The sequence below is a fragment of the Pleuronectes platessa genome, chromosome 17 (assembly GCF_947347685.1).
Source record: "Pleuronectes platessa chromosome 17, fPlePla1.1, whole genome shotgun sequence".
NCBI classification, from domain to species: domain Eukaryota; kingdom Metazoa; phylum Chordata; class Actinopteri; order Pleuronectiformes; family Pleuronectidae; genus Pleuronectes; species Pleuronectes platessa.
Window position 1 is genome coordinate 23040398 of NC_070642.1, and position 25416 is coordinate 23065813.

Below are 25416 nucleotides of genomic sequence, written 5' to 3' on the forward strand. Positions count from 1 at the left end.
TCCGACCCATTCCTGTGTCTGTAACATGTTCTACCTATGTTTATGTGATTATGTATGTCGGTGAGGTGTATAAGTGTATAAGCTACTGGTTGATCTAAATTTCCCATGGGATTAATAAAGTATACATCGATCTATCTATCTATCTAATGTTAGCTTTTATCTATTGTTAGCTAATGTCTAACATTAAGACATTAACGTTAGACGCTGAGGAGCTAAATCTGATTTACCTTGAAACTTAGTCCATGTGTCTCTTCAGCTCCTGATCAGGTGTGAAACTTCTTTTTTTTTAAATAATTTCTATAAGAGAAAATGTTCAAATTCACTGTCCTCAGGAATGAGGCTTTTCTTGCTTATCACAGGGTCACAGCGCCTCCCGCAGGCTGGAAGACGTTAGTGCATCACAAGGACGAAGGGACTGGTGCTGTTTAACACATAGCTCCAGCAGGGGGCGCCATGCTGCAGCTGTGAAGGTTCCGTCAGGATTTCAAAGAACCAGTAAATGTTTTTTATTTGAAAAACATAAAATAACTAATAACACGAAAGTCTCCTGTCAGTTTGACTATGGAAACTGACTCATTCATGTGTTCTCTCATTCTGAACCTCCAGAACACGTCAATAACTTTTTATTGGTGGAGACGGCTGCTTATATTATCAATAACTCATCTACTAAAAAGAAAACCACACACAGTGTGTCTTTGTGTGTCTGTCAGTAAGTGTGTGTTTGTGAGAGTGTTTCACTTCCTGTTTTAAAGAACTTTTCTGTCTCCACGGTTGTCGTCCTCCTGTAAATAGAAAATGTTCATCAGAGCTCCAGCAGAGGGCGACACCTAGGGACGTCATTTCTAATCACAACTCTGCTCACGTGACAGATGGAAAAGATCTTTCTGTAAATAAGAAACTCAGTTTCAGGTTTGACGGAGTTTGGTGGAAGGGTGCGCTTGATTAGAGAGACTGTGTGTGTGTGTGTGGGGGGGGGGGGGGGGGGCTGCTCATCATGTTGCTTACTGAGGACTTCAGAAACTCAACAAATATGAAGACAAAATAAAATGTGGATGAGTGTCTCTTGTTTGAAAGGACGGACTGATCTTTACATGTTGACGAGCAAACGCATATGAATCAATCAATCACATTTTATTGGTACAGTCTCATATTCACAGTCCCAGTTTGTCTCATCGTCTTTAACAAGGTGAGACGTCCTCTGTTCGTCAACAAGAGTCAAACTACTAGGACCTTCAACAGGTGAAGGTAGAAACCTCAGAGACACATGTGAGGACCCGTCTCCAGGACGGACACTAGACCAACAGATGTCCCGTGTCACAGAGGACATCAGAAAGATCAGAGTCTTCACAGCTTTGATTAGAATAAACAGTTTGTAGCAGAACTGAAGATCAGTGAACTGATGGATTATTGTCAGTAATGGTCGAGTTAGTATATATCAAAGTCTTGTTGTGAGCATAGTCCACCATCAGGATCCACCATCAGGATCTGGACTTATTTATCAAACATCAAACAAATGGAACACTTCACAAATATCTGATTTATTTAAACTAAACATTCAAACGTTTCATCTCATTCATCAATTTCACATGATTCTGAGCCATTTCCCCCAAGCTGGGGGGTTCATGTGAACACAACTTTAAATGTTTAGGATCCTTCTGTTTACTTTTCTACAGAAGCTGGAATAAAGATGGACGACACATCTCCACTTCCTCCCACGATTCAGAAATGAAGCTGAAATATCGCTGAACAAACTTCAGTGTGATAAGAACGACAGAACGTCTACTCTAATATTTTAGTCCATGTCCCATCTGCTAACATGGAGGAGGGGTTTATGACAATCCATTGTTATTTGCAGTTTACCATTATTTCAACATTCCATCATGATTAATAATAGAGTATAGGGCTCCCTGCTTCTCACTGAACTCAATTTAAAGAAGCTGCTAACTGTTTTTCTCTAAACGCATCAAACACGTCCTGCTCAGAACAGTTTCTGTTTTTCTTGTGTTGCTGCAGCATCAATGTTTAGAGGTGTTGGTTGATCTGGTCCAGAGGAGTCCTGGACTCTGCTGCCTCCAGAGAACACGATGACAAACAGCTGCTGAGTCGCGTTGATATTTGATCTCATCTGATTGGTCGTCGAGCAGCAGGACGCTGTCACTTTGACTTGAAGACAGAGTCCCAGTCCAGAGGTTCAGATCCAGCTGTGGCCTCGGGCGACTTTGGGATGGAGGGGAAGAGGGACTGCATCTTCAGTCTGAACTCGGACATCTGAAAGACAAGAGGACGAGTGAGTGCAGAGTCAGCGTCCCGTCCAACTGAGTAGTTTAGATTATAAGTTATTTAGCTTTGATAATACTTTATTTCACAATCTTATTTTTAGTCAATTCTATCCTAAAATGATTTAACAAAGCATTGAATATGTGAACAGACGGAAATTTGTTAATTTAATGTGAAACTGTTTAAGTTACATGACATTAACTAATGTATTAAATGTGTTAAATTATATCATCAAAACATTTAAACTTTTCATTTCTTTCCTTGTATCATTTTACTTTACTTATTCTCAAAAAAATGTCAGTTTTCTTTATTATCTTAAGCAAATTTAGTTTTTGTCAAAATGTATTTTTATTTAAAATATTAAAAAGGACATTTTAGTTTTTGGCAGATTAAAGTGGGTTCAGTGAGCGGATACGTACAGAGTGAACATCCAGAACTTTCCAGACGGCGACGCTGAGCAGGCCGACTCCGCACCAGGCGCACAGCGAGCCCCAGCCCAGAGCCCGGAGCGCCAGGGACGCCCCGCTCTCCGGCAGCGCCGCCGTGGGCAGCGCCCCCTGGGAGGAGCCAGGAGAACAACAAGGAGTCACAACACTTGTTTGAAAAGTTTTTACTTTAATCAAATGAAACTTCTGTCCACTTTGTCCACGAGCCTCAGATTGTCTGAAACTAAAAGGACTTTTTGTCTCGTCTTCGTCTCAGAAGACAAACACAGATTCTGTTTATCAGATCCTGTGAGCAGCCGATCACCAGACGCTCACCAGACGCTCACCGGGGCCTGGTCCCGGTGAGCGTCTGGACCACGACACAGTGAGGAACATTTGAACTTTGACCTGGAGGAAGCATGTGGACCTGTGACGTCACGTGTCCCCAGTGGGAACTGATCACATCACAGAGAGTAAACTTATCGTTGAGTAAAGTAACGGTGACCTCTGAGGAAACCAGGACATTTTTCATCTTCATTGATTCTTATTGATGAATTGTTCTGTACATGAAACCATCTGCACCTTATGAAACCAGTCGGGGTTCTTTTTCTTGACCAGTGCCAGCGTGGAGCCGAACCCCGCGATCAGCCCGGCGGACGCCACCGTGGTGAGGAACGCTGCCCCTGCGGACAGGAAGTGAGGTCAGAACCTGGGAGACATGGAAACAATGTGAACAGCTGAAATATGATGTAGAGAAGTAAAAGGACCTTAAAAATGAATGTACTGTAAAATTATATCAATTACAGTAACTAAGTAAAGGTACTTCGTTACATTCCATCCCCGAAGTAACGCAAAATTGTGAGAGAAAGCAAAAAGTAATCCTGACAAAACGTCTCGTTTTGACCCTTCAGGGCTCCCGTGGATCAAAACTATAAAGATAGAGCTGAGCAATAAAACATCAAGAATCAAGAATTATAAAATGTCATTGCAGGAGGTGTGGGGGGTGCAGGAGTTGCGGCTCCTCACCGTGAATCATCTGTCGTTTCTCCTTCACCTCTTCTGTCATCGTCTCCTCTGCGGAACCGTCCGCCGCCATCCTGCTGCGGTCCGTCTGGGTCCCGTTACCGGGCGGAAACAAGCCCACTAGGAACCAAAGAGGCGGACCAGGAAACACCAACGTACAAAGTGTGTGTGTGTGTGTGTGCGTGGAGGAGGTCCCACTCCGTCCTATGAGGTTCATCGATGCATTTACTAATTTGTCTTTGATGAAATATTTGGTCTAAAACGGATTTCCACATGTTTTCCACGTTTTCAGATGTTTTCCTAATATTTTCAAACATAACAAAAAAGATGTTTATGAAGTTTTGGATCAATAAAACAATAATGATGATATAAAGTTAATAATTCTTGAGCATCTTCTAAATAAAGTGAGACATCGTGGAAGGAGTTTTCCAAACTTTAGAACATTACTCCAACTGGCCACTAGGGGGAGACATTGTCTTTCACCATGATAACATAGATTTACACTGATTGTTGTTGTCTTCCTGTGCAGCTCGGCTCGGCAGTCACCTGGAAACAGTTGGGTTCGGGTTGTGGCAACTTCCGGGGGGGGGGGGGGGGGGGTGAGAGAAAAGAAAGAAGGTGAAAGGTACAAACAACAACACAAACACACAACAACCAGGAGCTCCAGTCTTCTAGTTGTATTCTTAAAGAATCGTATGGCACGTCACGTGCAGCGTCACGTGGGTTTTAGCGCCAAGTTGTCAGACGACAATGTCTTAAATATTTTTATATATAAATAAATACAACGTGTTCACGTGATGATTTCAAACGTCATAAAGGAAAGCAGCTGTTTCTGTGAATTGATGCTGTGGCTCAGGGGGGAAGCGGGTCTGAGGGGTCGTAATAGAGACACACACTAACTATGTGAATGATTCAACACACACACATGCACACACAGACAGACACACACCAAGTAATGAGCTTGTTAACGTGTCTGCGAGTAACAGCTCCGTGTTGTGTAGCAGTGTGTGTTTCCTTAAGGCTCATTGTGAATCTTGTGTAATGTTGATTTCAGACTCTTTTGTAACTGTGAACCCCCCCCCCCCAAACTAAGACTTGGTTTGCCCGCAGCCCCGCGCTGGTCACGTGAACGTGACGCGGAGCCTGATTGGCTCCTTCGCAGAGTCAGTTTAAAGAGACACCCATCCAGCCGTGCTCTGATTGGTCAGCTGCGTTGTGGCGCCAATATTCCAATAAATTGAGAAGCAGAGCACACGAAGCTCAGTCAGTGAGCCGCCATCAAGCAGAGAAGAAGAAGCAGCTCCAGAGTCAGTGAGCCGCCATCGAGAAGAAGAAGAAGAAGAAGAAGAAGAAGAAGAAGAAGAAGCAGCAGCAGCAGCTCCACAGTCTCCTCTTCGTCACCTCCTCCTCTTCGTCACCTCCTCCTCTTCACGATGCTTCGCTCGCCTCTTTCCGTCAGAGAAGAGAAGTCCCTGTGCAGTCAGACCGACAACATGGCGCTGGACAAAGAAAACACGGTGAGAGGAAAAACCGCGGGAACTTCTTCTCCTCAGCCTGTCGGTCCTACAGGATCCAGGAACTTCCGGTAGTGTGTGGAGACTGATCTTCTCTTTGTGTTGCAGCCTCCCGCTGTGAGCAGCTCCCGCATCCTGGCGTCGAAAACCGCGCGGAAAATCTTCTCTGACGCTGCGGTGAGTAAATCAGGAGAAAGCTTCCGTCATCACACACGTCACCTTCACTCACACTGACGTCACTAAGCGGGAGTTTGCATTGTTTCTCGCATGGCGCCTAAAATGATGGTTGTGGCGCCAACCCGACGACCAGCTGTCCGCATGACGTCACTTCCTCGGCTTCTGTGTTTCAATGTTTGTGTAGATCTGTGAATCAGTCGAACTTTATTAACACTGACGTCAGAATCCACTGGGCTCAGGTCCTGGATGGTGACGTGTTCATGGACACGTCCAGGTCAGCTGATCAGATCACGCTGCGTCCAAACTGTTCTCACGTGTGAATATTACACATCTGTGGAGTTTGGACAAGATGACAACATTTTGTGTGTTTGATCACTTACACAAAGTCCACTTGGATCTGAACGACTCGATCAGAACCACGTGAACGGTCCCGTTACAAAGTGTCTTGTGTTGTTTTCAGCCCAAAGCCGTGAAGAAGAGCAGCGGCGAGGAGGCGGAGCCTCTGCTGAAGGACAACGCCAGCCGCTTCGTCATCTTCCCCATCCAGTACCACGACATCTGGCAGATGTACAAGAAGGCCGAGGCGTCCTTCTGGACCGCAGAGGAGGTACATGTGACCTCCGCCGCCGCAGTGCCCCACGGGTAACGTGGTGTCATGACTCTTGCTCACGCCGTGTTGTTGTTTCCCAGGTGGACCTGTCCAAGGACCTGCAGCACTGGGAGTCTCTGAAGGACGAGGAGCGCTACTTCATCTCTCACGTGTTGGCGTTCTTCGCCGCCAGCGACGGCATCGTCAACGAGAACCTGGTGAGTGCTGCGGCCTGAACCGGTACTGACCCGTGAGTGTGACCGGGCGTCAGTGTTTGATTCCCAACCGTCGCTGTGTGACCACCAGGTGGAGCGCTTCATGCAGGAGGTGCAGGTGACGGAGGCCCGCTGCTTCTATGGTTTCCAGATCGCCATGGAGAACATCCACTCGGAGATGTACAGCCTCCTCATCGACACGTACATCAGGGAGCCCAAAGAGAGGTGAGCTCTCTACTGCCCCCTACCCGTGTCTCCTGCTCGGTGCTGTTGTCTGACGCTGCGTTCACTGACCCTCAGAGAATACCTGTTCAACGCCATCGAGACTCTGCCGTGTGTGAAGAAGAAGGCTGACTGGGCGCTCAACTGGATCGGCAACGGCAACGCCTCCTACGGTAAGGCTCCTCCCGTGACCCGGTGGTGGTGCTCCTGCTCCACCAGGTCTGGTACTGATCTGTATCTGGTGGTGTTCCTCCAGGAGAGCGAGTGGTGGCCTTCGCCGCCGTGGAGGGAATCTTCTTCTCCGGGTCTTTCGCTGCCATCTTCTGGCTGAAGAAGAGAGGCCTGATGCCCGGCCTGACCTTCTCCAACGAGCTCATCAGCAGAGACGAGGTGACTGACGCCACGCCCCCAAGCTTTGATCACGTGACCTCTGACCCAGCTTGGACCCGAGTGTTTGTATTAACAGTGTGTTGTTGTGCTGCGTTCAGGGTCTGCACTGTGACTTCGCCTGTCTGATGTTCAAACACCTGCTCAACAAGCCGTCTAAAGAAACCGTCACCGACATCATCAAGAACGCCGTGGTCATCGAGCAGGTCGGTCCTCGCCCTGCACTCGCACCAACGTGTGTCTGCTGCCGTTGAACTTTTGTGTTGACAGGTTGTGTTTCTTTGTGCGTCAGGAGTTTCTGACGGAGTCTCTGCCCGTGAAGCTGATCGGGATGAACTGTGACCTCATGAAGCAGTACATCGAGTTCGTGGCCGACCGCCTGATGCTGGAGCTCGGCTTCAACAAGGTAACCGCCGCCGCTCTGTGGCCCGGGGGGGCGGGGTCTGTGATGATGAGACGCGCAGGGGTACGGACCTCAGCCGATGATGGGGGCTGAGTGCTGCTGCTGTCTGACCAGAGGACGAGTGGTTCACTGCCGGACGCCAGCAGCACGAGACAGACGCCACACTGAACAGACCTCGACTCCACTGCTGTCCTCACAGTTCACATGTCAAATCACAGTAAACTGACTTCTGCTCTCTACAGATCTACCGGGTGGAGAACCCCTTCGACTTCATGGAGAACATCTCTCTGGAGGGAAAGACCAACTTCTTTGAGAAGCGCGTGGGCGAGTACCAGAGGATGGGCGTCATGTCCGGCCCCTCGGACAACACCTTCAGGCTGGACGCAGACTTCTGAGGACGGGGGGGCCCGGTCACATGTTCCCGCTCCGCAGCAGGACATGGGTTCTTCACTAATTCAACTGAATCCGCTGCCTTTACCTCAGCCCTCTCACTCTCAGCAGGATACAGGCGTGTGTACATATATGTGGGTTTTACTTTGTACAGGACATTTTATTAATTGACGGCAGTTTCTGTAAATAAAGTCTTGTTTTATCTCCATTTTTAAAAAGCAGATTTGAGCTCATTTTTTATATGATCTTTGTCTTGAGCTGTCAAATGTACAGTTGTAGTTTTTAATGTATGGACTTGATTCTTTTTGTAATAAAAATTGTATCAACAAACCTGATATTCTTGTTTTATTCCTAGAAGTTGTTTTTATGGGATTTTCATGAACTGGTCGTTAAATTTCAGGGGAAATAATATTTTGAAACACTTTAAAATTCAAGTGTCTCTGTTCATCCTTTGAATATCACAACTGGTTCAAACCAGCTTCGCTCAAGATGCTTTTATTTATCAATCTGTAGACGAGTCTGATGCTCCAAAACAAGTTCATATCCCCCCCCCCCCCCTCAGCGTGGAGGAAAGGATGAGCAAGAATCTACTCACATTAAAATAAAGATGAAACCTAAATTACCCTAATTGTCCTGGTGATCCATGATGGAAATTAAATTTGTAGTTTTGCTTTCTTGAAGCAAACTGCACTTTCCTGATTCTTGTTCTGGATTGTTCCCTCGTGGTCGATAATCTGGATAAAAGCTTCAGCTAAATCTAATGTAATAAACAAATCAACACTGGACCTCGTGTCAGGTTCAGGGAAACTGCATTGAGAAAGTAACATTGATTTTACTGCAGTGTTATGAAAGCAGAAACAAAATTCAATATTAACAATATTGATTTATAGTTTCAGAAGCTGATGACGCATATTCAGATATTTATACATATCTACACGTGTTGGTCAGAATAGTTTTGTATCCAGTGACATGTTGACAAATAGTTTTTAATAGTGAATATTTTCTAGTCTTATTTTTACGGGCTGAAAGAACAAAGGGAATCTTGTTTCTAAATAAAACGATTGATTAAATACTCGTGACTTCCGGTGTGCCGAGGCGGTCTCATCCTGATGACGTCAGATACGGAAGTAAACAAAACAACGAAGAGCCCGCTGATCGTCGCTGCGTCAAAATGTCGAAATCAAACCTGAGGCAAACGTTTCTGAAACCGGTGAGACGACACACCGCTTTACAGCTGACGTCACTTTCTAACCGGACTCCCCGGCTCTGACGACACAGCCGGAGGATGCTTGATCCAGGCTAGTTAGCATGTTAGCTCAGGCTTTAAGTCATGAAGTTTGACGTCACGTTTCGTTCTCAGTGAATTCTGCTTCGTCTCTTCCTTGAACATCTCTTGATTTGAATTGAATTCTTTTTTCAACAGGTTTCGAACTTTATATAACTTCAGACTTTATTTAGTAACTTTATATAACTTCAGACTTTATTTAGTAACTTTATATAACTTCAGACTTTATTTAGTAACTTTGTATAACTTATGTTTTCTTAAGTTCAAGTTGTTTCTTATCTCCGAGTTAGTGTCGTTATGTTTAGTGATGATGACGTCATTGATTTGTTCAGATTCACAAAGTAAAAACCCGGTCATCTCTTTTTGTGTTTGGATGAATTGATGATTTCTTCTGTGAATGTTGTGACTTCACGAAGATGAAAACAATATAAACGTTCCTGCTGGTTTCTCGTCCGCAGCTGATTCCCTTCGCTGGGACCATCCTGGGGGGGCTGGTCCCGGGGGAGATGGTCCTCATCCAGGGCTCCGTGCCGCCAGGCGCCGACAGGTGAGGGTTCTAGAAAAGTACAAGAGGTTTCATTCACATGAAGTAAGAGAGAAACGAGTGAGCTGTGTGGCTCCGCCTCTCTGAGCGGGGGGGTCACCTGCAGGTTACTACACCTTCAAGGTCCTACTCTCAATATGAATCACCTGATGCCCCTGAAGCCTCGGGCCCCTGATACCTCGGGTCCCTGAAGCCTCTGGTCCCTGAAGCCTCGGGCCCCTGGTGCCTCGGGTCCCTGGTGCCTCGGGTCCCTGAAGCCTCGGGTCCCTGGTGCCTCGGGCCCCTGATACCTCGGGTCCCTGGTGCCTCGGGTCCCTGGTGCCTCTGGGCACTGGTGCCTCGGGTCCCTGGTGTCTCGGGTCCCTGAAGCCTCTGGTCCCTGGTGCCTCGGGTCCCTGAAGCTTCGGGTCCCTGAAGCCTCGGGTCCTTGGTGCCTCAGGTCCCTGAAGCCTCGGGTCCTTGGTGCCTCAGGTCCCTGAAGCCTCGGGTCCTTGGTGCCTCAGGTCCCTGAAGCCTCTGGTCCCTGGTGCCTCGGGTCCCTGAAGCTTCGGGTCCCTGAAGCCTCGGGTCCTTGGTGCCTCAGGTCCCTGAAGCCTCTGGTCCCTGGTGCCTCGAGCCCCTGAAGCCTCTGGACCAGCTCCTGTTAATCCATTATTATTATTATTACTGATAATTGTTGAAATCATCTGTGTGGCGCAAAGACCTGATTTCAAACTGATTCCATGATTGGTTAATGATGGTGTTTTACTGGAGGTGTCCTCTCGTCCCTCTGGGCGTCTCTCAGGTTCCAGGTGGACTTCACGTGCGGCAGCAGCGTCCACCCGAGGGCCGACGTAGCTTTTCACTTCAACCCCCGGTTCCAGAAGTCTCCGTGCATCGTGTGTAACTCACTGCAGGGGGGGCGCTGGGGCCGAGAGCAGATCCTGAACCAGATGCCCTTCACCACCGGGGGCGCCTTCGAGCTCATCGTGCTCGTCCTGAAAGACAAGTTCAAGGTGAGGACGCAGGTTCAGGTCCATTCTGATGGGACGTACAGGATCAGAGTACTTGTACTTCATCAATCATATTTAACTTGTATAGCTAACAATTCAGCATCTGCCTCAAAGGACTTCACAAGGTGCAGCATGGTACTGGTGCTGGTCCTCTCAGTACTTGTACTGTACTCTCAGTACTGGTACTGTACTCTCAGTACTGGTCCTCTCAGTACTTGTACTGTACTCTCAGTACTGGTCCTCTCAGTACTGTCCTCTCATTACTTGTACTGTACTCTCAGTACTGTCCTCTCAGTACTTGTACTGTCCTCTCAGTACTGGTCCTCTCAGTACTGTACTCTCAGTACTGTCCTCTCAGTACTTGTACTGTCCTCTCAGTACTGTGTGTGGTGCTGCAGGTGGCTGTGAATGGCGTCCACGTGCTGGAGTACAAACACCGTCAGGATCTGGAGCGAGTCGACACTCTCTGTGTTTCTGGAAAGGTCAGCGTGGAGGTCGTGGGCGTCGCCCCCCCGAACGCCTTGAGTCCGAGCTCTGCGACGCTGAGTCATGTGACTCGACAGGTGAGGAAGTGAAGAACTTCATATGAAGACGGTTCGGACGCTGCGGCTGCAGATCGTAGATTTATGAAGTAAAAAGAGGAATTTGAATCATTTAAAGCTTCAATAGAACAATCTGAAATTCATTGTGTTTTGTAATAAATTCCTTTTTCTTGTTTCTTGCTGTTGTAGCCGATTTCCTCCTCAACAGGCAGCTTGGTGAGTGGTGGACGTCCAGAGGTCACGTGACAGACACACATTCATGGATCAGTGACGAAGCTGATGATAAAATTTGTCTGTTAATTGATTAGTTTGTTTAAATTGTTTTTAATTTAATTTCAGTTGAAGAAAATCCTCTCTTTTGAAATAATAATAATAATTTGTGTTTTTTCTTGATTAATAATAAATCGATTGTCCACATTATCTCATGTGTTTGATGTTGATAAGGATTTGTGTGTGTCGGGTCAGCGGTGAACTGATGGAACCTTTGTTCTGTGCAGAGCGTTCCCTTCAGGGGGGATCTGGGGGACGGACTGAGTGTCGGACGCAGCATCACGATCACAGCAGAAACTCATCACAACGCTCAAAGGTGAACTTTCATCTTCTCAGTGTGAAACAAGTCGTCACGTTTCAATGGTGAAGGTTTGTGAGAAAATGATTTCCAATTTTATGTTTAGTTTTTATAAAATCGCACAAAACATATTTTATAGGAACTTATCAAATGAAAATCTGAAGTAACTAAAGCTTCCAGATACATGTAGTGGAGTAATGTCCCCCAGGAAGGAGTACTTCCGCTCCACTGTTGAGTAAAAGTACTAAATTACTAGAGAGAAACTAAGCAGGTCTTGAAGATGATTTGTTAAGTGATGTGTTGGTTTCAGTTTCTGTGTGAATCTTGTGACGTCGAGCGGCAGCGACGTGGCTCTGCACCTGAATCCTCGTCTGAAGCGCCGCCGCCTGGTCAGGAACTCCTTCCTGTCCGAGTCCTGGGGCCCGGAGGAGACGGCGCTGGACTCCTTCCCCTTCGCTGCAGGACAGTACTTTGAGGTACCTCCTGACCTTTGACCTACTTTCTTATCTAATGTTTCAAGTTTCACATTATTTTAACTTTTTAAAATTTGATTTAAGTGAATTTGTACTTTTTATTATTTGTTTTTATATTAAAGAGAGCATCTCAGAGGAATCGAACGTGTAACAGAGGTGTTGTGGTCTGTCCCCTGTGCAGATGATCATCAGGTGTGAAGCTCAGCAGTTCAAAGTCGCTGTGAACGGCCTCCACCAGCTGGACTACAAACACAGAGTCCAGGAGCTGAGGAGCATCAACCAGGTGGAGGTGCAGGGAGACGTCACGCTGCTCGACGTCAACATCTTCTGAAGCTCCTCCCCCTCCTCCTCCTCCTCCTCCTCCTCATTAATGAGTCTGGACCATGTTTTCATCCACAAACAGACGTCACCTTACAAACTCTTTTCTTTCTTTGTCTAATAAACTGATCACATGATGTTGGAGTCGGTCACATGGTTCAGTTGCTTGTGAAGATCATTTTGACACACGCCCAGAATACAGAACTTCTTGGGCCTGGAAAAGTCCCAAAAGGGAAATCCAAGTCCTTCTAGATACAACAGGACATCGGGCCCTTACAAGAAAAATTAATTGAAAGCAAGATTGTAGAAATAGTTGAGATGAGATGTTTCTTCAAACGATGAACAGAAGAAGTTCATCTTGTGTGTTGGGAGGTTGTTGCAAAGCTTTGGTGCATAGCAAGACAAATGGTCAGTGGTAGAAGACCTGGGGGGGGGGGGGGGGGTCTTCTACCACCAGTGATCCTGAATATACATTACAGTAGGTCATTACAGTAGGTCATAAAGTATCAAAGCATGAGTCAGCTTGCTCCTCATGATAAAAAGCAGTCTGGCAGTCCTGTGTAACAGGTTCTGTACTGTTTTGTTGTGGTAGCACAGTCACAGCAATGGGAACCAGGAGGAACAATCCAGAACAAGAATCAGGAAAGTTCAGTTTGCTTCAAGAAAGCAAAACTACAAAGTTCTACAAATAAGTTCTACTGAAGCGCTACTCCTCTCCATCACGAGGACAATTAGGGTAATTTAGGTTTCATCTTTATTTTAATGCGAGTAGATTCTTGCTCATCCTTTCCTCCACGCTGAGGGGGGGGGGATATGAACTTGTTTTGGAGCATCAGACTCGTCTACAGATTGATAAATAAAAGCATCTTGAGCGAAGCTGGTTTGAACCAGTTGTGATATTCAAAGGATGAACAGAGACACTTGAATTTTAAAGTGTTTCAAAATATTATTTCCCCTGAAATTTAACTACCAGTTCATGAAAATCCCATAAAAACAACTTCTAGGAATAAAAACAAGAATATCAGGTTTGTTGATACAATTTTTATTACAAAAAGAATCAAGTCCATACATTAAAAACTACAACTGTACATTTGACAGCTCAAGACAGAGATCATATAAAAATGAGCTCAAATCTGCTTTTTAAAAATGGAGATAAAACAAGACTTTATTTACAGAAACTGCCGTCAATTAATAAAATGTCCTGTACAAAGTAAAACCCACATATATGTACACACGCCTGTATCCTGCTGAGAGAGAGAGGGCTGAGGTAAAGGCAGCGGATTCAGTTGAATTAGTGAAGAACCCATGTCCTGCTGCGGAGCGGGGACATGTGACCGGGCCCCCCCGTCCTCAGAAGTCTGCGTCCAGCCTGAAGGTGTTGTCCGAGGGGCCGGACATGACGCCCATCCTCTGGTACTCGCCCACGCGCTTCTCAAAGAAGTTGGTCTTTCCCTCCAGAGAGATGTTCTCCATGAAGTCGAAGGGGTTCTCCACCCGGTAGATCTGTAGAGAGCAGAAGTCAGTTTACTGTGATTTGACATGTGAACTGTGAGGACAGCAGTGGAGTCGAGGTCTGTTCAGTGTGGCGTCTGTCTCGTGCTGCTGGCGTCCGGCAGTGAACCACTCGTCCTCTGGTCAGACAGCAGCAGCACTCAGCCCCCATCATCGGCTGAGGTCCGTACCCCTGCGCGTCTCATCATCACAGACCCCGCCCCCCCGGGCCACAGAGCGGCGGCGGTTACCTTGTTGAAGCCGAGCTCCAGCATCAGGCGGTCGGCCACGAACTCGATGTACTGCTTCATGAGGTCACAGTTCATCCCGATCAGCTTCACAGGCAGAGACTCCGTCAGAAACTCCTGACGCACAAAGAAACACAACCTGTCAACACAAAAGTTCAACGGCAGCAGACACACGTTGGTGCGAGTGCAGGGCGAGGACCGACCTGCTCGATGGCCACGGCGTTCTTGATGATGTCGGTGACGGTTTCTTTAGACGGCTTGTTGAGCAGGTGTTTGAACATCAGACAGGCGAAGTCACAGTGCAGACCCTGAACGCAGCACAACAACACACTGTTAATACAAACACACTCGGGTCCAAGCTGGGTCAGAGGTCACGTGATCAAAGCTTGGGGGCGTGGTGTCAGTCACCTCGTCTCTGCTGATAAGCTCGTTGGAGAAGGTCAGGCCGGGCATCAGGCCTCTCTTCTTCAGCCAGAAGATGGCAGCGAAAGACCCGGAGAAGAAGATTCCCTCCACGGCGGCGAAGGCCACCACGCGCTCTCCTGAAGGAACACCACCAGATACAGATCAGTACCAGACCTGGTGGAGCAGGAGCACCACCACCGGGTCATGGGAGGAGCCTTACCGTAGGAGGCGTTGCCGTTGCCGATCCAGTTGAGCGCCCAGTCAGCCTTCTTCTTCACACACGGCAGAGTCTCGATGGCGTTGAACAGGTATTCTCTGAGGGTCAGTGAACGCAGCGTCAGACAACAGCACCGAGCAGGAGACACGGGTAGGGGGCAGTAGAGAGCTCACCTCTCTTTGGGCTCCCTGATGTACGTGTCGATGAGGAGGCTGTACATCTCCGAGTGGATGTTCTCCATGGCGATCTGGAAACCATAGAAGCAGCGGGCCTCCGTCACCTGCACCTCCTGCATGAAGCGCTCCACCTGGTGGTCACACAGCGACGGTTGGGAATCAAACACTGACGCCCGGTCACACTCACGGGTCAGTACCGGTTCAGGCCGCAGCACTCACCAGGTTCTCGTTGACGATGCCGTCGCTGGCGGCGAAGAACGCCAACACGTGAGAGATGAAGTAGCGCTCCTCGTCCTTCAGAGACTCCCAGTGCTGCAGGTCCTTGGACAGGTCCACCTGGGAAACAACAACACGGCGTGAGCAAGAGTCATGACACCACGTTACCCGTGGGGCACTGCGGCGGCGGAGGTCACATGTACCTCCTCTGCGGTCCAGAAGGACGCCTCGGCCTTCTTGTACATCTGCCAGATGTCGTGGTACTGGATGGGGAAGATGACGAAGCGGCTGGCGTTGTCCTTCAGCAGAGGCTCCGCCTCCTCGCCGCTGCTCTTCTTCACGGCTTTGGGCTGAAAACAACACAAGACACTTTGTAACGGGACCGTTCACGTGGTTCTGATCGAGTCGTTCAGATCCAAGTGGACTTTGTGTAAGTGATCAAACACACAAACGGTGTCATCTTGTCCAAACTCCACAGATGTGTAATATTCACACGTGAGAACAGTTTGGACGCAGCGTGATCTGATCAGCTGACCTGGACGTGTCCATGAACACGTCACCATCCAGGACCTGAGCCCAGTGGATTCTGACGTCAGTGTTAATAAAGTTCGACTGATTCACAGATCTACACAAACATTGAAACACAGAAGCCGAGGAAGTGACGTCAGGCGGACAGCTGGTCGTCGGGTTGGCGCCACAACCATCATTTTAGGCGCCATGCGAGAAACAATGAAAACTCCCGTTCAGTGACGTCAGTGTGAGTGAAGCTGACGTGTGTGATGACGGAAGCTTTCTCCTGATTTACTCACCGCAGCGTCAGAGAAGATTTTCCGCGCGGTTTTCGACGCCAGGATGCGGGAGCTGCTCACAGCGGGAGGCTGCAACACAAAGAGAAGATCAGTCTCCACACACTACCGGAAGTTCCTGGATCCTGTAGGACCGACAGGCTGAGGAGAAGAAGTTCCCGCGGTTTGTCCTCTCACCGTGTTTTCTTTGTCCAGCGCCATGTTGTCGGTCTGACTGCACAGGGACTTCTCTTCTCTGACGGAAAGAGGCGAGCGAAGCATCGTGAAGAGGAGGAGGTGACGAAGAGGAGACTGTGGAGCTGCTGCTTATTCTTCTTCTTCTTCTCGATGGCGGCTCACTGACTCTGGAGCTGCTTCTTCTTCTCTGCTTGATGGCGGCTCACTGACTCTGAGCTTCGTGTGCTCTGCTTCTCAATTTATTGGAATCTTGGCGCCACAACGCAGCTGACCAATCAGAGCTCGGCTAGGTAGGTGGCTCTTTAAACTGACGCTGTGATGAAGCCAATCAGGCTCCGCGTCGCGTTCACGTGTCCAGCGCCGTTTGAGGGGGGAGGGGGCTCACAGTTACAAAATAGTCTGAAATGAACGTTACACAAGATTCACAATGAGCCTTTAGGAAACACACACTGCTACACAACACGGAGCTGTGAGTCGTAGACACGTTAACACGCTCATTACTTAGTGTGTGTGTGTGTTTCTATCTGTGTGTGTCTGTGTGTTGAATCATCTATGACAAGGAACCTCTCCCTGCAGTACCGCTGCGTGACCACACGGTGTCGCTTTACGCTCCGTTTCTTCTTCTACTGTTTTGTTTTTCTTCTGCTCGTGCAGAATGTCGGTCAGTAAGGCAATGGGCGGGGACTTCACCAGCCAATGATGAGTCTCTCTCACGTAACTGGCATGACGTCAGTCTTCTGCCATTGGTCACGCCCCCAGTGCCTTTCGGGATTGGCTGAGCGCTGTTACCGGGTGCCCGGTTGTATAACGTCCTCCCTGTCGTCGAGCAGAACCTTTTATATAAGAAGAGATTATATATATATACATATGTTAACATTAAATAACGAGTTATTTTATATATATATATATATATATATATATATATCCCTAACCCCATACATATATATGTATATATTTATACATGTGTATGAGAAGAGAATATCACGTATGATTCAACGTGTCCCTGGTCACAGACACACACAACATCACAACCTCTATAATTTACACAAGCCACAGTAAACAGACATTATAATGAACAAGTGACACAACAACCCAACGCCGCTCATTCTTCTCTTGGAGGTTGTCCTGTGTCTCTTTGCTGTTTCAGGAACTGTTAAATATTCAGATTATAAATAAAGTTAATTCAGTGTTTCTTTGTTTTTTTGTTAAAACTGTTTTTATAAATAAAGCTTGAGTTTGAATCATATGAAAACAAAAGAAAAGAAAGTATCTCAGTGAATAAAGTACAGAGCAACACTTGATGGATGTACGTTTTTATTATAAAAGCCATTTTCTTCACAATCCCTTATAGGCAAATGTTTAGAAACGGGATTATTCCAAGAAAAGTGGATATTATTAAGAATAACATTTAATAACATGAGGTATTTTCTTACTGGCTACACTATGGGCCAAATCAAGCTATCAAAAACAGTACTTTATCCTCAACATATAATTATTAAATAAGAATAATATTGTGTAAAGCAAAGATAGTAGGTAGTATCACAGTGAGGAATACTGTCCACTGACATTTTTTAAATATCAATAACTTGTACTGTCATAAATGCAGATTGGAATACACATAACATTGTTATAGATATCAATATATTTACATTATTTACAGTCACAGACAAACAAACAATACAGGGGCTTTGGCAAAAAACAAAACGAGTGCATACATTTAGCTACACTTGACATATACACATGTAGTAAACATGATTATTCACGGAGAGAGTACAAAAACAAGCAAGATTTAAAAAATCCAGTGCAATGTCAGGTTTTTGTTGGTTTCTGTCTGTGGATGAATAGCAGCCTGTCGCCTTCACGTCCTCCTCTTCCTCATCTTCCTCCTCTTCGAGTTTGTGGGAAGAAAATGTCCTGAGCTGGGGGGGGAACTCGCTGTCGTCCGGCTCCAGCTACGTCTACATGAAATAAACCTATATTTTAACCAGGTTACAAAAACACTTGATTACTAAAGCTGGTAATTCTTAATCATATGTGGCATTCACACACCTTGATGTTCGTGTACAGTAGCCCGTGAGCTTAGCGTCACCCACCATGACCTGTTTGCAGCCACAGTATCTTGGTATTTGTGAGTGTTTACAATCTCCGGACGTTTCTCTGTGCGTTTTACTGAAGAAGAGACGGATTTACTAGTAGTTGGAGTGTAGTGAATGTTTCAGCCTCAGGGGGGAGCTGGTGAGTCTGGCCAATGCTGCTCATCTCAGAAAGGTTTAGTTCCACTGGCAACATGAGAAGAAAACAGATAACTGGTCTGGTTTAGTTTGATGTGATAGTTTTGACCCTGTTCTGTTCTGTGTATAAACGTAGCCGGGCCCGGTCGTCACGTGTTCACTGGCTGATCGAGGTGTGGAGTAGAAATGGTGGTCCTGATGTGACGGGTGGAGTGAACAACCCCCCCCCCCCCCCCCTCCTGGGGTCCTGAGTCGGCCCTGTGGGCTCCTGAGTCTGTTAGTTGGCGGTGGGAATGAGCACGCCGACTGGAAGCGCGGGGCCTCTGTTTTGGGCCGTGGCCAGGGCCACTCTGTTGAGGTCTCCGGTTTCGGCGGGCCAAGAGGTCGCCCTCTTGGAGGTCATGTGTCGCCGAGCATGTTTGGTCAAGTGGTCACTGCGCATGAAGCGCCGGTCACACACGTTGCAGACAAACTTCTTCTCGCCAGTGTGCGTCCTTCGGTGGCGAGAAAGCTCGTCAGAGCGGGCAAACTTTTTGTCACATCCCTCCCAGTGACAGCTGAACGGCTTCTCACCTGCACAGGAGAAAAACAAGCTGAGTGTTAACACGTAGGAACAAAACCACAATCACACTCTCAACCAATCAGGAGTCAGCTGTCAATCATGAGGTATCAGCCTGTTTTCATATCAACAAATAACTGATTCAAACCAAACTGATCAGAAACACTTGAACAAACATCAGTGAGATAAGAACGAGCTGAAATGACAGAAACATCTTTACAAACATTTATTTAACGTCTACTTTGACTTGTTAGTTTGTTTCATGTCCCATCTGCTAACATGGAGGAGGGTTTATGACCTATACTGCAGCCAGCCACCAGGGGGTGATCAAGATGATCTGGCTTCACTTTTGGCAGCCATCATGTCAGAAGGAACAGACTCAGTCTCTCACAGCGTTTCAACAAAAGTAAAAAGTTCTAAACTGATGAAGGAAACAACAAATGAGGAAAGGGATGATCTGATTGGTTGGTGCAGTGTGTGTCTCTACCTGTGTGTGTGCGCAGGTGAGCCTTCAGGTGGGAACTCTTGAAATACGTCTTTTTGCAGCCGGGGAAGCTGCAGACGTAGTTTCGCCTGCGGGAGAAGTCGGCCTGCGAGGCGCCGCTCGCTCCTGGCGGCATGTAAACTGGAGCCGGGGCCAGCGGCAGCAGCTTGGTGTTGCCCAGGGTCATGATGGTCTGCGGGCCCTGCGGCGCCTGGGAGACGGGCGGCTGAGGGACCACGAACATCACGGTCCCCTGTGGCATGGCCGAGCCCAACAGCAGAGACTGCGTGAAACTGTGAGCAGACTGGGGCAGGAGGGGCTTTGGCCCCCCCTGGGTCTGCATTTGAACCGGAGCTTGGACAAAGGCGGAGATCATCCCAGTCCGGCCGCTCACTGGGATCACCTGACAGAGCAGCCGGGAGGAAGAGACCGGCGAGGACAGGGAGGAAGACATTTGGGAGAAGTGAGGAGGAGACACTGGGGAGGGAGGACAGGACGGGCTGTGAGGAGATAGAGGACGTCCATCCTCCTTCTCTGGAGGCGTCTCTAGAAGTCCTGGCCGAGGAGGCGTTTCTGTTGGGGGGGCACAGGAGGGGGCAGGCGGAGGAGGAGGAGGGGTGAGGCTGTCGGCGGTGTGGCGGATGACGCTGGTGGCCATGGCTCTGCCGGGCGGAGCCACACAGCACGACTCCGTCTGAGGTGACGGTGCTGAGGTGTCCGAGGGGAAGTGGGAGGAGGAGTCGCTGAGGAGGGCGGGGCCTCTGCACAGCGCCAGGCGGGGGAAGACTGGTCTGGGGGCGGGGCTCAGTGCGGGGGAGGTGGAGGACTCAGCGAAGCTCGGACTGTGAGGTGGAGTCATACACTGAGAAGTCGACAAAATAATAACAATTATTATTGTGAAACATGTTAGAGTGACAGGCGTTATTATGAGAACAGTACCAGAACAATTATTTATGTGTATTTCTACTTGATTATAATTGATCATAATTTTTAACTTATTTCAATGGCACGGAATCAAAAGGGTGTGTATATTTATACATTTTGTAACAACTTAAAAAACTAACATACATGATACACCAACAAATATTTTTTTGTTTAGGTTATTGTTATTTACATGACATTTTGCTAAAAAAAAAATATTTGTTTTTAAATATGTGTTAAAATAGTACTTTAATATTTTTAGTGGCATTTCTATCAACACAATATTTAAGTTCAATTTAACTTCAATATTTTACTCTTCCTATAATTTTTTATTTTTATTTATTATTAACACCAATAATGAATTGATATTATTATTGAACCAAGTCTAGATTCCAACAGCGTCTCTGAGTCTGTTTCTAAGACTGAGGTTTTAGATCTGGTTTGAATCGATGTCTCTTCTCACCAGTGACGACAGAGCGCTCAGGTCTTTGGGGGCGTCGCCTCCCTCCGGGTGGAGCTGGATGGAGTCACACGAGTCAGAGGTTGGAGTCAGGGGGCGGGGTTTGTGTGACCTTTGACCCCAGAAGCTCATGCTGACGAGCGCCTCAGCAGCCTCCAGGTCGTGGTACTCGATGCACGGCTTCTGCTCCATGGTCGCCGCTGGCAGTCCGTCCATACGGTGAACCTGAGACCGATCAGGACCAAACGAGACTTAAATCTGATCCACAACAACAAAAACCTTATTGAGTATCAACAGAAATCAAATAAGTTCACGGAAGTTTGTAAGTTCACATATCGACTCCTGAAGATATCCTGCAAGATATTTAGAGACATCTAGTGGTGAAGTAACATATAACAACTAAACCCTGAGGACACGAGGATTCAAGATGTTTTCAGACATCATAAACACGTCAGCAACACGTCAGCAACACGTCATGAACACGTCAGGAACATGTTATGAACACGTCAGAAACATGTCAGGAACATGTCATGAACACATCAGCAACACGTCAGGAACACGTCAAGAACACATCAGCAACACGTCAGGAACACGTCAGGAACATGTCATGAACACGTCAAGAACACGTCAGGAACACGTCAAGAACACGTCAGCAACACGTCAGGAACACGTCAGGAACATGTCATGAACACATCAGCAACACGTCAGGAAAACGTCAGGAACACGTCAAGAACACATCAGCAACACGTCAGGAACACGTCATGAACATGTCAGGAACTTGTCAGGAACACGTCAGTAACTTGTCTTTAACACTTCAGCAACACATCAGGAACATGTCAGGAACACATCAGGAACATGTCATGAACACGTCGTGAACACGTCATGAACTAGTCAGGAACACGTCATGAACACGTCGTGAACACGTCATGAACTAGTCATGAACACGTAAGGAACATGTCATGAACACGTCATGAGCTAGTCATGAACACGTAAGGAACACATCATGAACACGTCAGGAACACGTCATGAACATGTCATGAACATGTCAGGAACACGTCAGGAACATGTCATGAACACGTCAGGAACACGTCATGAACACGTCATGAGCTAGTCATGAACACGTAAGGAACACATCATGAACACGTCAGGAACACGTCATGAACATGTCATGAACATGTCAGGAACACGTCAGGAACATGTCATGAACATGTCAGGAACACGACAAGAACACGTCATGAGCTAGTCATGAACACGTCGTGAACACGTCATGAACTAGTCATGAACACGTAAGGAACATGTCATGAACACGTCATGAGCTAGTCATGAACACGTAAGGAACACATCATGAACACGTCAGGAACACGTCATGAACATGTCATGAACATGTCAGGAACACGTCAGGAACATGTCATGAACACGTCAGGAACACGTCATGAGCTAGTCATGAACACGTAAGGAACACATCATGAACACGTCAGGAACACGTCATGAACATGTCATGAACATGTCAGGAACACGTCAGGAACATGTCATGAACATGTCAGGAACACGACAAGAACACGTCATGAGCTAGTCATGAACACGTAAGGAACACGTCATGAACATGTCATGAACTAGTCATGAACACGTCAGGAACATGTCAGGAACACGTCATGAACACGTCATGAACTAGTCAGGAACACGTAAGGAACACGTAAGGAACACGTCATGAACACGTCATGAACACGTAAGGAACACGTCATGAACATGTCATGAACTAGTCATGAACATGTCAGGAACATGTCAGGAACATGTCTGGTTCAGTTCATGTCTGGAAGCAGCTTCACAAAGATGCTGCAGATACTGAAGTCCTGGGTTAGGGTTACTAATAACCAAACCAATAACCAAGAACACACCTGAGAAGCTAATTGAGTCAAACAGTTAAATTGGATTATTTTCACCTTTTCAAAGACAATTCTTTGAACTTAAACTGTTTAACAGCAACATCTGTATTTATGACGTCTGTCTCTCATCCTGCCACTGAAGCCACACTGCCTCCTGCTGCCAGCAGGTGGAGCACTGACACAGTTCTTATTCCATCTAACACCCAATGATGTCACTCGCTTTTCACACAAAATAAATCAGAACAATAAAAGAACATTGTTGTTTATCTGCCGTGAAAAGAAAATACTGAAATAATGAAAGTAGGCTGCAGGTGATGGTGGCTCAGATAAGTTAAACTATAGGAAGGGGGGAGAGGGCGAGCGAGGGGCGAGGGACCTCTAGATAGGGGGGGGGGGGGGGAGAGAGAGAGGGAGAGAGACAGAGGGAGAGAGACAGAGAGAGAGAGAGACAGACAGACAGACAGACACAGACAGAGGGAGAGAGACAGAGAGAGAGAGAGAGACAGACAGACAGACAGACAGAGGGAGAGAGACAGAGAGAGAGAGAGACAGACAGACAGACAGAGGGAGAGAGACAGACAGACAGACAGACAGACAGACAGACACAGACAGAGAGAGAGAGAGACAGACAGACAGACAGACAGACAGACAGACAGACAGACAGACACAGACAGAGGGAGAGAGACAGACAGACAGACAGACAGACAGACAGACAGACACAGACAGAGGGAGAGAGACAGACAGAGGGAGAGAGACAAAGAGACAGACAGACAAACAGAATGAGAGAGAGACAGAGAGACAGAGACACAGAGATAGGAGGGGGGGGGGTATACCCAGGAAGTGTAGTTAAAACACACTCAAACAGAACATACAGAGATCCCAATAATAATTGTATTATATTATCATCATTAAACTCAATAAATAAACATCTGACGTTTTTCTTGATAAATGAATGTATCAGTTCTAATTCTGACATTTGAAATGACAGATATTTAATGATCAACAGTTGTGATGGTTTATTGATTATTAAAGAAACTACATTAGTCTTATTAATGAAAACATGTTTCACACGTTTGTTTTTGATCCGCTGATCAGATTAATAAATAACAAGATATTTACTTGTTATGATTCTTCAAATGATCAGATTCTGATGACATCACACAGAAATCCATCTGATACATCTGGTTCTACCGATCCACAACAAAACCAGTCCAGGAGCTCAACAAACACACAACAAACACACACAGACAAACACATACTGGTTCAGTGTGACCTCAGATAAACCAGATCTCAGACCCGATCTGACCTGAGACCAGACCTGAGACCACATTTTACCTGAGAACAGATCTGACCTGACACCAGACCTGAGACCACATCTGACCTGAGAACAGATCTAAGACCAGATCTGAGACTACATCTGACCTGAGACCAGGTCTGACCTGAGACCAGAGCTGAGACCACATCTGACCTGAGACCAGGTCTGACCTGAGACCAGGTGAGACCCTCCGTGTTGTCATGACCCAGCGGGACCATGTGTATCAGGGGCCCGGGACAGCGATGCTGTCAGGGCGGACTTACCTGAGGAGGAGCCGGAGCAGACACCGGGGCAGCAGCCAGAGCAGAGCCGGAGATGGAGGCAGCAGAGCGGACTCGGACCCGGAGCAGAGCCGCTTCACTTCTGGAGCCTCAAACACGAGCGAGCAGAAAACACAGAAACAAAAGTGAGAGCGCTCTGGCGGGTGGTAACACGCAGCCAATCACAGGCAAAGGTGTAGCGAGCACCGGCCAATCACAGGCCAGGCGCTGCGTGATCGGTACGTGGCCGCGACGCGATTGGCTGGAGGCGGGGTGCGTGGCTGTCGGGGGGCGTGGCCGCGGAGTCAGCGGTGTCACAGTAAACCCGGTGAACCCGGGGGCGCGCACCAACTGGGGGAAAGGTTGGGACGCGGCGGCGGGCACGCGAATACCCGCGAGGACGCGCGTGACAGAAACTACTGCAGCTCGGATATCATGAAAATATCAAAAACATATAGAAACATGAGGTTATATATGATTTAGACAAGCGCGCGCGCGAACACACACACACACACACACACACGTGTTTAAACATCGAATAAAGATTCCTCCATCAACAACTAGAAACAAAGAAAACAGAAAAACAGAAAGATGTCAAACTCTGAGGTGAATGTTTTCATCTTTGTTCTATCGTTGATTTGACTAAACTCAGTTGGATTCTATTTATTTATTTAGATATCACAAACATACGGACTTTTTAAAGACTAATCATGTGAGAATATTACATTAATTAGTTAAAATCAGGACAATGCGGAAGATGCTGAAGTGAGAAAAATGTGGGTTAGGGGTCACCCATACACACACACACCATCTGAGGTACAAAATAATATAAATATGATATATTTATATTATATATATGATAATAATGGTAATACCAATAATAACAGTGAAGTGAGTTGTATGTTATGTCTCTGTTAAAAGAAAAAAGTCATGATTGAAAGTCAAAAAAGTCAAAAGAGTGAATGTGGAGAAAAGTCCAGGGTTGTGGGGGGGGGGGGGGGGGGGGGGCATTTTTCTTCACGTGTCTGCATTATCTCAGACATGTGCACGTTAGTGTGCACGTTAGTGTGCACGTTAAAGTCCCTGTCAGAGGTGTAAGTCAGGACAGGAACAAAGAGCAGATCCTGCAGCTCGAGGTCTCAACACATCGTCTCATTGTCCAGTTCCTCCTGGACCAACTACCTCCCCCTCCTCTTCCTCCCTCCTCTTCCTCCCTCCTCCTC

The 25416-nt window shown here is 47.1% G+C and overlaps 5 protein-coding genes and 2 non-coding genes across 12 annotated transcripts; 3 read left to right on the plus strand and 4 right to left on the minus strand.

The window, feature by feature from the left end:
- Positions 1-1105: 1105 nt before the first annotated feature.
- On the minus strand, positions 1106-3803 carry tmem242 (transmembrane protein 242). The gene is made up of 4 exons (XM_053445173.1): positions 3729-3803; positions 3285-3385; positions 2697-2834; positions 1106-2268 (listed from the first exon to the last, which is right to left on the minus strand). The coding sequence occupies exons 1-4, from the start codon at positions 3796-3798 to the stop codon at positions 2155-2157; spliced, it is 423 nt and encodes a 140-aa protein (XP_053301148.1). The 5' UTR covers positions 3799-3803; the 3' UTR covers positions 1106-2154.
- Positions 3804-4256: 453 nt separating this feature from the next.
- LOC128460058 (ribonucleoside-diphosphate reductase subunit M2) lies at positions 4257-7952 on the plus strand. 4 transcript variants are annotated; one of them, XM_053445074.1, is made up of 11 exons: positions 4257-4350; positions 4836-5242; positions 5348-5416; positions 5877-6023; positions 6107-6223; positions 6312-6445; positions 6521-6615; positions 6699-6832; positions 6931-7035; positions 7122-7235; positions 7475-7952. In XM_053445074.1, the coding sequence occupies exons 2-11, from the start codon at positions 5159-5161 to the stop codon at positions 7625-7627; spliced, it is 1152 nt and encodes a 383-aa protein (XP_053301049.1). In that variant the 5' UTR covers positions 4257-4350; positions 4836-5158; the 3' UTR covers positions 7628-7952. The 4 variants fall into 4 exon arrangements, with proteins under 4 accessions (XP_053301049.1, XP_053301051.1, XP_053301050.1 ...); XM_053445076.1 differs by having other exon boundaries at positions 4313-4350; positions 4780-5242; XM_053445075.1 differs by having other exon boundaries at positions 4316-4350; positions 4819-5242.
- LOC128460708 (small nucleolar RNA SNORD94) lies at positions 7272-7405 on the plus strand. The gene has a single exon (XR_008342241.1). It is a non-coding gene; the product is annotated as a small nucleolar RNA SNORD94 (small nucleolar RNA).
- Positions 7953-8728: 776 nt separating the features above from the next.
- On the plus strand, positions 8729-12481 carry LOC128460346 (galectin-8). 2 transcript variants are annotated; one of them, XM_053445505.1, is made up of 8 exons: positions 8729-8832; positions 9366-9454; positions 10236-10446; positions 10842-11006; positions 11175-11201; positions 11483-11571; positions 11864-12029; positions 12208-12481. In XM_053445505.1, the coding sequence occupies exons 1-8, from the start codon at positions 8794-8796 to the stop codon at positions 12355-12357; spliced, it is 936 nt and encodes a 311-aa protein (XP_053301480.1). In that variant the 5' UTR covers positions 8729-8793; the 3' UTR covers positions 12358-12481. The 2 variants fall into 2 exon arrangements, with proteins under 2 accessions (XP_053301480.1, XP_053301481.1); XM_053445506.1 differs by lacking the exons at positions 8729-8832; positions 9366-9454; positions 10236-10446 and adding an exon at positions 10460-10694 and having other exon boundaries at positions 10739-11006.
- An 889-nt stretch (positions 12482-13370) lies between these two features.
- Positions 13371-16382, minus strand: LOC128460345 (ribonucleoside-diphosphate reductase subunit M2). The gene is made up of 10 exons (XM_053445503.1): positions 16081-16382; positions 15907-15975; positions 15301-15447; positions 15101-15217; positions 14879-15012; positions 14709-14803; positions 14492-14625; positions 14287-14391; positions 14087-14200; positions 13371-13847 (listed from the first exon to the last, which is right to left on the minus strand). The coding sequence occupies exons 1-10, from the start codon at positions 16162-16164 to the stop codon at positions 13695-13697; spliced, it is 1152 nt and encodes a 383-aa protein (XP_053301478.1). The 5' UTR covers positions 16165-16382; the 3' UTR covers positions 13371-13694.
- Positions 13917-14050, minus strand: LOC128460709 (small nucleolar RNA SNORD94). The gene has a single exon (XR_008342242.1). It is a non-coding gene; the product is annotated as a small nucleolar RNA SNORD94 (small nucleolar RNA).
- A 995-nt stretch (positions 16383-17377) lies between the features above and the next one.
- LOC128460344 (Krueppel-like factor 11) lies at positions 17378-24294 on the minus strand. 2 transcript variants are annotated; one of them, XR_008342198.1, is made up of 5 exons: positions 24197-24294; positions 20739-20960; positions 19358-20216; positions 18130-18884; positions 17378-18038 (listed from the first exon to the last, which is right to left on the minus strand). XR_008342198.1 is itself a non-coding variant. In XM_053445502.1 (4 exons), the coding sequence occupies exons 2-4, from the start codon at positions 20949-20951 to the stop codon at positions 18589-18591; spliced, it is 1368 nt and encodes a 455-aa protein (XP_053301477.1). In that variant the 5' UTR covers positions 20952-20960; positions 24197-24294; the 3' UTR covers positions 17378-18588. The 2 variants fall into 2 exon arrangements, 1 of the variants encoding a protein (XP_053301477.1); XM_053445502.1 differs by having other exon boundaries at positions 17378-18884.
- Between the last annotated feature and the right edge of the window lie 1122 nt (positions 24295-25416).

Excerpts from the sequence above, each read along its gene's own strand:
- LOC128460058 (XM_053445074.1), top strand. The coding sequence starts at position 5,159 with ATGCTTCGCTCGCCTCTTTCCGTCAGAGAAGAGAAGTCCCTGTGCAGT. Across the intron at positions 5,417-5,876 it reads AAATCTTCTCTGACGCTGCG|CCCAAAGCCGTGAAGAAGAG; the intron begins GTGAGTAAATCA and ends TGTTGTTTTCAG. Across the intron at positions 6,224-6,311 it reads GCATCGTCAACGAGAACCTG|GTGGAGCGCTTCATGCAGGA; the intron begins GTGAGTGCTGCG and ends TGTGACCACCAG.
- tmem242 (XM_053445173.1), bottom strand. The coding sequence starts at position 3,798 with ATGGCGGCGGACGGTTCCGCAGAGGAGACGATGACAGAAGAGGTGAAG. Across the intron at positions 2,835-3,284 it reads ACCCCGACTGGTTTCATAAG|GGGGCGCTGCCCACGGCGGC; the intron begins GTGCAGATGGTT and ends GGCTCCTCCCAG. Across the intron at positions 2,269-2,696 it reads AAGTTCTGGATGTTCACTCT|ATGTCCGAGTTCAGACTGAA; the intron begins GTACGTATCCGC and ends CTTGTCTTTCAG.
- LOC128460344 (XM_053445502.1), bottom strand. The coding sequence starts at position 20,951 with ATGGACGGACTGCCAGCGGCGACCATGGAGCAGAAGCCGTGCATCGAG. Across the intron at positions 20,217-20,738 it reads TGAGCGCTCTGTCGTCACTG|TGTATGACTCCACCTCACAG; the intron begins GTGAGAAGAGAC and ends TCGACTTCTCAG. Across the intron at positions 18,885-19,357 it reads TCACCTGCGCACACACACAG|GTGAGAAGCCGTTCAGCTGT; the intron begins GTAGAGACACAC and ends TCTCCTGTGCAG.
- LOC128460345 (XM_053445503.1), bottom strand. The coding sequence starts at position 16,164 with ATGCTTCGCTCGCCTCTTTCCGTCAGAGAAGAGAAGTCCCTGTGCAGT. Across the intron at positions 14,392-14,491 it reads AGCTTATCAGCAGAGACGAG|GGTCTGCACTGTGACTTCGC; the intron begins GTGACTGACACC and ends TGCTGCGTTCAG. Across the intron at positions 14,201-14,286 it reads ACGCCGTGGCCATCGAGCAG|GAGTTTCTGACGGAGTCTCT; the intron begins GTCGGTCCTCGC and ends TTTGTGCGTCAG.
- LOC128460346 (XM_053445505.1), top strand. The coding sequence starts at position 8,794 with ATGTCGAAATCAAACCTGAGGCAAACGTTTCTGAAACCG. Across the intron at positions 8,833-9,365 it reads GGCAAACGTTTCTGAAACCG|CTGATTCCCTTCGCTGGGAC; the intron begins GTGAGACGACAC and ends TCTCGTCCGCAG. Across the intron at positions 11,007-11,174 it reads TGAGTCATGTGACTCGACAG|CCGATTTCCTCCTCAACAGG; the intron begins GTGAGGAAGTGA and ends TTGCTGTTGTAG.